Source organism: Colobus angolensis, unplaced genomic scaffold, assembly GCF_000951035.1.
Source record: "Colobus angolensis palliatus isolate OR3802 unplaced genomic scaffold, Cang.pa_1.0 Scaffold87, whole genome shotgun sequence".
In the NCBI taxonomy this organism is placed as follows: Eukaryota; Metazoa; Chordata; class Mammalia; order Primates; family Cercopithecidae; genus Colobus; species Colobus angolensis.
This window is the reverse complement of record NW_012122598.1, coordinates 36,058-48,450: the sequence shown is the minus strand read 5'-3', so window position 1 is coordinate 48,450 and position 12,393 is coordinate 36,058. Positions and strand designations below refer to the sequence as shown.

The following is a 12,393-nucleotide window of genomic DNA, read 5'->3' as shown; positions in this document are numbered from 1 at the left end:
CGCAGAGACCAATGTAGCAGAATAGAGAGCCCAGGAATAAAGCCATATGCCCACCACCATCTGATCTTTGGCAAAATAAGCAACATCAAGCAATGGGAAAAGGGCTCCCTATTCAGTAAATGATGCTGGGATAACTGGCTAGCCATATGCACAAGACTGAAGCTGGACCCCTTTCTTACACCATCTACAAAAATAAATTCAAGATGGATTAAAGACTTAATCATAAAACCTAAAATTACAAAAATCCTGGAAAATGAAAATAACCTAGAGAATATCATTCTGGACATAAGCCCTGGCAATGATTTCATTACAAAAATGTCAAAAGCAATTGCAACAAAATAAAAAATTGACAAGTGGGACCTAATCAAAGTAGAGAGCTTCTGCACAGCAAAAGAAACTGTCAACAGAGTACACAGACAACCTGCAGAATAGGAGAAAATATTTGCAAACTATGTGTCTGACAAAGTTCTAATATCCAGCATCTATAAGGAACTTAAACAAATTAACAAGCAAAAACCGAATAACTCCATTAAAAAGTGGGCAAAAGACATGAAGAGACACTTTTCAAAAGAAGACATACACATAGCCAATAAGCATATGAAAAAATGCTCAACACTACTAAGCATTAGAGAAATGCAAATCAAAACCACAAAGAGATCCCATCTTATGCCAGTCCAAATGTCTATTACTAAAAAGTCAAAAAATAGATGCTGGAGAGGTTGTGGGGAAAAAGGAAGGCTTATACATTGCTGATGAGAATGTAAATTAGTTCAGCTATCATGGAAAACAGTGTGGCAATTTCCCAAAGACCTTAGAAGTATCATTTGACCAAATAAATAAATAGAAATATATAAAAAATAAAAACCATAAAAATTCCTTTCCTTTACATACTAATATTGGTAAGAAAAAAGAAACTAATATATATGACCAGATTAAAAAATAAATAGAACTTTTAGAAACAAAAATAATTAAAAGCTTAATATTAAAACAAAGTTTAATTTAAAATTGAAAACTTAAATACAGATGAAGGAAAATTGGAAGAAAGAATTAGGATACTTGGAAAAAAAACAGCAAAAAGAGACAGAGATATATGACACTGATACTGTTAGAGAGTCTGCAATATGTCAAGTGGAAATGAGGGAATTAAAAAAAGAGAGAATAGGTTGGTAAAATGATGCTGAACGGAATGTATACTACAAAAAGTGTACCATAGTGAAAACGCACAATACCAAAGACAAAGAGAAGCAACCAGAAGGAAAAACAAAATAAAGATAAGTTTAGTAAAGGAAAACTTAGACTGATGGCTGAATTCCCAAAGGCAACGTGTGAGTCAGAAAACAGTGGTGTGATAACCTCAATGCTCTGAGACAAATAGCTTCACATCTAATATTGTATATCTGGTGTGGAGGAAAGCATTTAATATTGGTAAAAAACAAAAAAAAGGCTTTCAAATAAATCCTGGGAAACCTTACGAGCAAGCATCATTTACCAATGCAGCTTTAAACATGTGTGCAGCAGGAGGGATGATTATCCTCAAAAGAATATGTGAGCTCAAGAATAAATATTCTGTTAAAATGTTAAGCATTTGATGAATATGTAATATAATTCATACATATGTATACACACATATATATGCATAAACTTTGCAGAACTATAGGGCGTTTCTCAATTTTAGAAGATAATAACAAATCATTGTGTTCCTATCTTCATCATATTACATGCCACATTGATTCATATCCTTGCCAATAGCTGGTAGCAATCACACTTTAGAATTTTTATACAATTGTGGTCACGATATTGCATCATCTCATTATGGACTTAGTTTTTGCATTTCTCTGATTATATCAAGTACCCTTTCGGCACGTATTGAGATAATACAATCAGCTTTATCTCTTTTTCTGTTAATGTGGTGAATTATATTAATTGGTTTTCTAATATTAAGCCAACTTTACATTTCTGAGATATAATCAACTTTTTCATAATGCACTATGCTTTTTACGTTTTAAATCCTGCTTTAACATAATAGAAAAGGTTCAAAAATATACTTTTTTTCCTTAAAAGTAAGGATCTTGTTGTTGTGAAGTAAATGGTGTGATCTAGGATGTGCAGAACTGCTCAGGATTTCTGGGTATTTGGGGCTCCAGAAGGAAACCCTGTACTCAACTGTAGTTTGCTGCCATCTGGTGGCTGTTGTCTACGGCCATGAAATCTAAAGATTCTGGGTACTGTGAAGAATGGAACTTCCAGGACAATGGTAAGAAATCAAACCATTTCCAAGAAACCTGATTTTCATCCCCACCGTATTACCCTGAAGAAAGGAGATTGGTTGAAAATAAGTAGAATTATGCGAACCACCCTCTAACTCCTTGTTTCCCAAGATAAAGTTGTCTGGCACTATCGGCCTTGTTTTCCCTCCCCTCCTTTTGTTCTTTTCCCTCACTGAAAATAGTTCCTGTAAGATTTCATCCCAGTTCCAGAAAACGGATGAAGAGAAAATGGAAAATATTTGCCAGTAACATTATATCTGAACTTGTCTTATTCTGAGGTGCATTTTCATGGAGTTTCACTGGACTTCATTTATAATTGTGTATATCTTCATCATTAACACAGAACATTATTTATTGTCCTCATAATAACCATGGCACATTTTGGACTCAAGCTTGTATTAATTACATCATTAAAAGGTGAAGTTTTTTTCTTTTTGTTCTAAAGAGGAGATTGTATAACATTGAAATTTTCTACTCCTGAAGGTTTGTAAAAACTGACAAGAGATGCCATCTGAACAAGTGTTTATTATGGGAAGGGTTTTTAGGAATGATTTATTGCTTTAGTGGTTAACAGAAGGTATGATAATCAAAATATTTAACAGCTGTTGAGTAATTGATATATACAAATGCATATATATCAATACATAAATCAATAATAAAAAGCCCCTTTTATGGTCTTAGTAAACTGCTTAATGAGTGATAAAATTTTTAGCAAATCTATTAATTTTTATAAATTATTGGGGGAATCTTTGGATTTACATGTTGCCATGAAATGCTGTCTGAGCCACAGTTTGATGTGAAAGGTCTAGACTAGACCAAACCATTACAAAAGTTGTCCCATTAAATTAAAAGTTATCACATGATGTGGTGTTCAAAAGAATTTTTTCAGCAAAATTTTTATAGTGCTAAATTCTCTTCAAATTTCTGATAACTATTATCAACATTTAAAGTTTTCTGACTCCTTTAATGCTCTCTGATATTTTTATATTCAATAACTCTGTTATTCAAGAAGACAAAATCATTTTACCATTGACATATTTAATTAGATGATTTAAATTTATTGTTTGTTTTATTTTCTTTCTTTTTCTTTTTTTTTCTTTTTCTTTTTTTTTTTTTTGAGACACTGTCTGGCTCTATCACCCAGGTTAAAGTGCAGAGGCATGATCTTGGCCCACTTCAAACTCTACCTCCCGGGGTCCAGCAATTCTCATGTCTCAGTCTCCCGAGTAGCTGGGATTGCAGGCATGTACCACCTCGCCTGGCTAAATTTTGTATTTTTAGTAGAGACTAGGTTTCGCCACGTTGGCCAAGCTGGTATGAAGCTTGTGGCCTCAAGTCATCCGCCTGCCTTGGCCTCCCAAAGTGTTGGGATTACAGGCATGAGCCACCAGACCCAGCTTGTTTACTTTTTATTCAAAAAAGTATGCAAATGTTTAATAGACAGAGTTTGAGAGAACTTAAAAGTTCACTATAAATTTTTTACTGTTGTCTAAATCAATTTTTTTGCTTTTCTTCAAATTTTAATATTTAATTATTTTATTATCAAATTATTGATCATAGTTTTTATGTACTTTATGTTGGTAATTTTTATTTATTGTATATAAAAATTACAAAATAAAGTTCTTTCTTTCGCAATGAAAGTGTACTAGTCAAACTTCTCCAGAAAAGCAGAAACAACAGGATATATATAAATGAAGAGATTTATCATGAACAATTGGCTTATTCAAATCCCTATAAGGTTGTCCTGAAAATATTTATTATTAAAACCAGCTTTTTAACATCAAATAAAAATTTTGATATGGTATTTCAGGTATTGTTCTTTCTAAATTAGTGAAATCCACAAAAACTAATAAATGATCTTCTAAATCCCAAATTTTGCATTTTAGATGTTATTTAAATTTTTAAGGTAAAAAAATTTGTGTGATAATAAGTATTTTTCTAAACTAGATTATCTTTGTAGTAGATACACATTTTAACCAATTTGGAACATAGCTAGATTACAAAAGTGTTTCTCAGCACTATTATTTTTATCATACATCCCATTGAAGTTTTAGCAGTTGACCTGACAATTCTCTTGACAGAAAAAAAAAAATGCTTTCTTCTCTTATACGCTTTTCTCTCTAGTTCAGCCTCTCACCCAGTATCACATGTTGCATTTGTCATACCTCTCTAATCTCTTTCAATATGAAACTGTTTCTCAGTCTTTCTTTTTCTTTCACATCTTTGACCTTTTGAAATGCCTGTTCATTTTAGTTTATTATTTCCTGTTGAACTAGGTTCAGGTTCTATGTTTGGGGCAGGAATGCCATGGGAGTGTTGCTTCTTTTATTAGTCCATAATATCAGGAGGCTTGCCATGGTGATGATTTGTCGCCTTACTGACAATGTTAACTTTATTATTTTGTTAAGATGATGTCTTCCAGGTTTCTCCACTGGATAGATAATTAATAAGTGTTATTTAGTGTTTAATAAGAGTAATTAGTAACTATTTTATTGAGAGACATTTTAAACTATGTAATAGTCTCTTTCTCATCACACTTGCGTCCGTTATCTTTAGCCCATGCATGACTCAAATGAATCAGTTATTACTTTGAGGGTTGCCAAGGGCTAATTTTCTTATTCCATCATTTCTTCTATATCAATTACTTTACATTTTATGGTAAGGTTGCATTCCATTCATTCATTCATTCACAAATAGATAAAACACGGAGTGTAGAATAGTAATTGTTGAATATAAATGACAGGACAGACCTATTGTCTTGTTCCTGATCTTAGGGAAAATGATTCAGTCTTTCACCATTGAGGATGATACCCCTATAGGTTTTTCATAGATGCCCCTTATCACGCTGAGGAACATTCCGGAGAGCTATTATTAGGAATGAATGATTGGTTTTGTGAAATGCTTTTTTGTGCATCTAGTGGGATGATTATAGTTGTTTTTTCCTTTCTTCTTCTTCTCCTTTTTCTTTTCTTTCTTTTTTTTTTTTTTTTTTTGAGAAGGAGTTTCGCTCTTGTTGCCCAGGCTAGAGTGCAATGGCGCAATCTTGGCTCACCTCAACCTCCCCCTCCTGGGTTCAAGCGATTCTCCTGCCTCAGCTACTCCTGAATAGCTGCGAATACGGGCATGTGCCACCATGCCCGACTAATTTTTTGTATTTTTAGTAGAGACGGGGTTTCACCATGTTAGCCAGGATGGCCTTGGTCTCCCGACCTCAGGTGATCCACCCGCCTTGGTCTCAAAAGTGCTGAGATTACAGGCATGAGCCACCGTGCCAGTGTTTTTTCCTTTTTTAAAAATTGTTAATATAGTAAATTAAATTGATTTATTTTTGAATTTTTTTGTATTTATTATTATTATTATTATTATACTTTAAGTTCTAGGGCACATGTGCATAATGTGCAGGTTTGTTACATATGTATACTTGTGCCATGTTGGTGTGCTGCACCCATCAACTCGTCAGCACCCATCAACTCGTCGTTTACATCAGGTATAACTCCCAGTGCAATCCATTCCCCCCCCCCATGATAGGCCCCAGTGTGTGATATTCCCCTTCCCAAGTCCAAGTGATCTCATTGTTCAGTTCCCACCTATGAGTGAGAACATGCGGTGTTTGGTTTTCTGTTCTTGCGATAGTTTGCTGAGAACGATGGTTTCCAGCTGCATCCATGTCCCTACAAAGGACGCAAACTCATCCTTTTTTATGGCTGCATAGTATTCCATGGTGTATATGTGCCACATTTTCTTAATCCAGTCTGTCACAGATGGACATTTGGGTTGATTCCAAGTCTTTGCTATTGTGAATAGTGCCACAATAAACATACGTGTGCATGTGTCTTTATAGCAGCATGATTTATAATCCTTTTGGTATATACGCAGTAGTGGGATGGCTGGGTCATATGGTACATCTAGTTCTAGATCCTTGAGGAATTGCCATACTGTTTTCCATAATGGTTGAACTAGTTTACAATCCCACCAACAGTGTAAAAGTGTCCCTATTTCTCCACATCTTCTCCAGCACCTGTTGTTTCCTGACTTTTTAATGATTGCCATTCTAACTGGTGTGAGATGGTATCTCACTGTGGTTTTGGTTTGCATTTCTCTGATGGCCAGTGATGATGAGCATTTTTTCATGTGTCTGTTGGCTGTATGAATGTCTTCTTTTGAGAAATGTCTGTTCATATCCTTTGCCTACTTTTTGATGGGTTTGTTTGTTTTTTCTTGTAAATTTGTTTGAGTTCTTTGTAGGTTCTGGATATTAGCCCTTTGTCAGATGAGTAGATTGCAAAAATTTTCTCCCATTCTGTAGGTTGTCTGTTCACTCTGATGGTAGTTTCCTTTGCTGTGCAGAAGCTCTTTAGTTTAATTAGATCCCATTTGTCAATTTTGGCTTTTGTTGCCATTGCTTTTGGTGTTTTAGACATGAAGTCCTTGCCCATGCCTATGTCCTGAATGGTATTACCTAGGTTTTCTTCTAGGGTTTTTATGGTATTAGGTCTAACATTTAAGTCTCTAATTCATCTTGAATTAATTTTTGTATAAGGAGTAAGGAAAGGATCCAGTTTCAGCTTTCTACTTATGGCTAGCCAATTTTCCCAGCACCATTTATTAAATAGGGAATCCTTTCCCCATTTCTTGTTTTTCTCAGGTTTGTCAAAGATCAGATGGCTGTAGATGTGTGGTATTATTTCTGAAGACTCTGTTCTATTCCATTGGTCTACATCTCTGTTTTGGTACCAGTACCATGCTGTTTTGGTTACTGTAGCCTTGTAGTATAGTTTGAAGTCAGGTAGCGTGATGCCTCCAGCTTTGTTCTTTTGACTTAGGATTGTCTTAGCAATGTGGGCTCTTTTTTGGTTCCATATTTTTGAATATTAATCCAGCTTTGCGTTCCTAGGATAAACCTTAGTCATAGTGTATTATCCTTTCAATGTTTTGTTGGATTGATATTACTAAAATTTTGTTGAGGAATTATGTTCACAGAAGATACTGGCCTGTAATTTTCTTTTTCTGTTCTGTTTCCACTTGGTTTAATATCGACATTACATTGGCTACATAGAATAAGTTGAGAATATCCCCTCATTTAAAATGTTCTAGGAAAGTTTTCATAGAATAGAATGGTTTCACTTAAATGTTCAGTAACATTCATCAGTGATCAAAGTGGGCCAGGTGGTTTCTTTGTGGGAAAGTTTTAAACTGTAATTTCAATTTTTAAAAATGCTACCAATGAAATAAACTAAGGCAATCATTGGACTTACCACATTTGTTTCTTACCTTTGTGGAGTTACTGTTCTTTATTGTATGCTGTCTAGTGTCTTGTGGAATATATATACACATATGTGTGTGTGTGTTTCTGTGTTATATATCATATATATTTATATACATATCCTATATGTATCTATCGATCTATGACACAAAAAGGAGCAGGGAGAGAAAGAGGGAAAAGGAGGAGGGGTGAGAGAGCAAGAGTAAGAGAAAGGCAGAGAGAGAGAAAGACAGACAGAGATTGAAATTCTCTCTTTTGTTGTTGTTGATTTACTCAGGAAAGTAAATCTGTTTTCTATTACTTCATCTTGGCCAGAATCAGAAGTCAGTCACAACTCTTTTATTTTCCCATCAAATTAAACTTCTTTTCTAATCTTCCGGAATAGCAGGAAAGGAGGTATTTTCTATTGGGACCTCCTAGTTTATTATTACTATTGTTATTATTAATTTAACCAGAGACTCTCACAGGTATGATCAGCATCATAAACCCATTGTTTCTCAGCCTGGTGTGGTGTCTCTTGCCTGTAATCCCAGTGCTTTGGGAGACCGAGGCTGTGGATCACTTGAGGCCAGGAATTCTAGACCAGCCGGGCCAACATGGTGAAACCCTGTCTCTACTAAGAATACAACAATCAGCCGGGAGTGGTGGTGCATGCCTGTAGTCCCAGTTACTCGGGACGTGAGAAGGGCTAATCACCTGAGGTCAAGAGTTCAAGACCAACCTGGCCTACATGGTGAAACCCTGTCCCTACTAAAGATACAAAAATTAGCTGGACATGGTGGCATGCACCCGTACTCCCAGCTACTCGAGAAGCTGAGGCAGGAGAATCTCTTGAATCCAGGACGCAGAGGTTGCAGTGAGCCAAGATCGCGCCACTGCACTCCAGCTTGGGTGACAGAGTGAGACTCTGTCTCAAAAAATAATTATAATTTTAAAAAAAAACAACAATAAACCCACTGTTTCTCATGGAACATTCAAGAGTTACTGATGGAAGTTAAACTTAAATTTCCTATGGATAAAACTGGTCTACTGTCGATGAAGTTGCCCGAAAAGTCTAGAAGATGATCAAGGAAGAAATTATGTGTTTCTGTTGATTTTTTTGCAGAATAGTCTTGTATTCGGAAAGTCAGATTCTGTCAGGATGGTAATTTCTTAGGATCACATCTCTTAGTTCTTAGCCGTTTTTGTTCTATCCTTAAGATCCTCTTTGATTCCATATTATAAATAATATAGATATCCATCATTCATGTACCAGGAACTATAATTCCTTATTTCCTTAATAGGAATCATCACACGAGAAGGCAGTCATGTATCTTTCCTTAACTTTAAAAATGTAAAGTCACTATGTTTAATGAATTGAGGAGTCTCTATCTTTTTACCTAATAGGTGTTGTCAGTCAGCTTTTCGGGACAGTAGAGCTCGCCGATTATCTCCAGGAGACTTCACACTGTCCCTCTCATAAATTTGGGAAAAGAGCCACCTTTATGTCTCATTAGCGATTTACTCTCTTCAAAGCATCTGAAGCAAATTTTGAACACCTCTATAGCATATAGGGAATAAATGGAGTATAAAACTTACATCTTCCGTAATAGATTGTTTTAATAGGACCCTAACTTTATAGATGATCGGTCTCTGTTTCAATTCTTTCAAAATTGTTTTGTTGTAAAGGATTACAACTTTCCTCTTGCAGGTGAAGACTCATTTATCTTTTTTTCCCCTCACTATTCTGAACATTCCTAGTGCTAATATCGTTGTTACTGCTGCTCTTTGAATTGTAGCTTATTTTTTCATAGTATATTTGAGATACAATAATGTTAACTTACACATATAGTGCTGTGTTTTACATACATTGATGTATTCAGTCAACACAGCAACTTCAAGAGATATGTACCATCGTTATCTCCAGTTATGAGGTACGTATGCGATTGGAAAGTGAAAAAAAAATACAGATTGTGAAAAGTATACGTGAAAATAAAAAATTTAAATGTATTTGACATCTTGCTTTGGGGGAGATTATAAATGCTGGTAGAGTTGACTATATAAATATTCAAAAATTAATACAAGTACATAAGAAGTTAAAATGAGAACAATTTGAGAAAATGGAGCAATTTTGAAAAATTGAGAAAATGGAGTAACTGTAAATCAGCATCCTTTTAGTGTTACAGAATTTTACAGTCGTTGGTAACCATTATATTTTATAAAATATATTTTTAAATATACTCATAATTTTAAAAATAAATGTATAATACCAAATGCATACCATGTATTGTGATGACTGAATGGTGCATATTAAAAATACTTTGGCAGTTTGAATGTGGAAAAGGTTACATATGCTCTTTGTTTTCCTTGTCCAATTATTTTTGACCAATAGGTATATCACTTGTCATTTTATTCCTACTCATTTTAGGTCACATTGTATTTAGAATTTAACATGAATCATGAAAGCTATCTATTATATACATAAAATTTTGTTTACAAATATAGGAGTTTTATAACATCTTAGAAATTCCTTCAGATATTCCAGACCAAGACCCCACACCCTATATAAAATATACTTTCTATTTGTATGATACTTCTCAGTAGCTTTTTTAGAAACCAAGATAAAACTAGGTATATAAAGTGGAAATATTAACAACAACAACAACAAAAGCCAAAAAACCTAAAGAAATGCTTGGGAATGTGTGTGTGTGGGGGAAGCAGGGGGAGGTGGTGGTGAGCCTGGTTTACATAAGTGGTATTTAGTGATCACTATTAAATAAGTGTCATCAACTTAACTTAGTATCCATTGTCATCAGAAAGCATGAAATGAACTCAGTTTATTGCATATTTGTGTATAATAAAGACAGAAATTCCTGGAAGTCATATCTGTGAAACAATGCAGGAAATACAAGAAATACACTTTCAGAATAATCTTTATGATTATTAGTGACTTTGAGTAACTTTGAATGAAAAAATTGTTCTGCTTGGAAGCAATAAACTGGTCCTCAAACTTCTAGCAACTTCTACTTCTACAGGGAGTGACTTTATGATTTAGTTGGGACTCTTGAAAATAAATGAGTACTTCCCTACACTCATAATAAACTCTTTTCAATATTCAGATTAAAGTGTGACCAAGGAATTAGTATTAAAAGAAAAGCAAAACAAAACCTCCAGGTGATTCTCAGGTATGGGAAAGTTTGTCAAATAGTGACCTAATTGACCTCCAGCGTCCTTTTTATTTTTCAAAAAGACCACATACATATATATGTATATATATATATTTTTTTCTAATTTACTTTCTTGTTTTTAAGAATACCTGCATTGCTGGATCAAAGGACTTAGAACATATGGCAGATAGCATGTAGGAGGATTTCTCAGTCCTGACTTTGTATAACATTAATAGCAAGATTTTCTGGAGGTTCAAGTTGAAGATTCAGTCTAAGATTCTCTCTTGATTCTAATAAGGAAGAGGCATAAGAAACTTAGAAATAAATAGATATACTTGTCAAGTGTACTCAGATACTTGAATAAATCTACATATACTGGGAAGCACTTTTTGTAATTAATTATGCTTTCCTCAAAACTTCCTTTAAAAGAAAAAAGAACTTTCTTTTTTCTTTTGAAGAGAACTTTCAAAACACTTCAACGAGACTTTTTTTGGAACAAGCTGGATATCAAGGGAGGTACTTGTTTTTTTAAAGCTCATAAATTTTTCTGAAGATAGGTTTTAAAACTTCACAAAAGTTATTCTTTTTTTGTGCTCATTTTCTCATATATCAATTATTTATTGAGCCCTTTCCATTTCCCCATGTGTTACATATTTCATTTAATTTAAATATGTCATTTAATTTATTCCTTACAACAGAAATTCTGTGAAGCAGATGATCCAAACCATATTTTGTTGATGGGCAAACAGAGGCTCATGGAATTTAAACAATTTGCACAAGATTACTCAGCCAGTGAGTGGCAGAGTGTGAATTAAAAATTAGATTTATGTAAATTAAAACAGCATTCTTTTAACTAATAAAACTTTGACTTCATAAAAAAATGAATAACAGAAGCCAAATCAGTTTCATTTTTCTGACTATATTGTACTTTTAATTTTATGAAAATTTCTAAATAAAACTACGTAACGTCCAATATATTAAGTTTCTAGAGAGAAAAAACTTCTCTTTTGTTAGTTCAGAAATTAAATATAGTAATAAAACCATAGTTATAACATAAAATTTATTTTTTCCACTTTAATGTTTTAGATATCTTAAAAATTATTAATGTTTTATCTCTGTGCCTCTTTAGTATTTAATATAAAGCATTAATAGTTAGAAAAATACAAAAAGCAGAACCCATACAATATAGAAATTCCACTCCCCTCCCCGCCCCACTTATTTGCATTACTGTCTTGGGCTTTGTCAACAATATATAGAGGGAAAAATATTTCTTGTTGGGGAAGTTAATCTTGTACTTAACCATAGTGTTCCTATATAAACAAAATAATTCATATGTCTATGGCAGTAAAAAGAAAAGGCATGCTGCAGTTTGGGTGCCAAAAAACAGAGCCACCAGCATTCAGACACCAATAGTACATGAAGGACATGGAGGCTGAACAATATATGGTTAATGTAGGCGGTTAAGAGTCTGATTCATTATTTTGAATGACTTTCTCAAGACTAGTGGTTCATTCTACTTCATTAAACTGTAACCCCATGTTTCCTAATGTCTTTTATGTAGCAGAATGTTTTAAGAACCAAATGAGACCAGGCACTGTGGCTCAAGTCTGTAATCCCAGCACTTTGGGAGGCCGAGGTGGGCGAATCACGAGGTCAGGAAATCGAGACAATCCTGGCTAACACGGTGAAATCCCATCTCCACTAAAAATACAAAAAA

At 34.1% G+C, this 12,393-nt stretch overlaps 1 protein-coding gene across 1 annotated transcript in view; it reads left to right on the top strand.

The window, feature by feature from the left end:
- Positions 1-2,202: 2,202 nt before the first annotated feature.
- LOC105503665 (olfactory receptor 1020-like) overlaps positions 2,203-12,393 on the top strand; it is an 11,781-nt gene continuing 1,590 nt past the window's right edge. Inside the window, exons 1-2 of the mRNA XM_011930682.1 lie at positions 2,203-2,254; positions 8,814-8,863. Coding sequence (XP_011786072.1) covers positions 2,203-2,254; positions 8,814-8,863 — 102 coding nt within the window. The remainder of the gene's footprint in view (positions 2,255-8,813; positions 8,864-12,393) is intronic.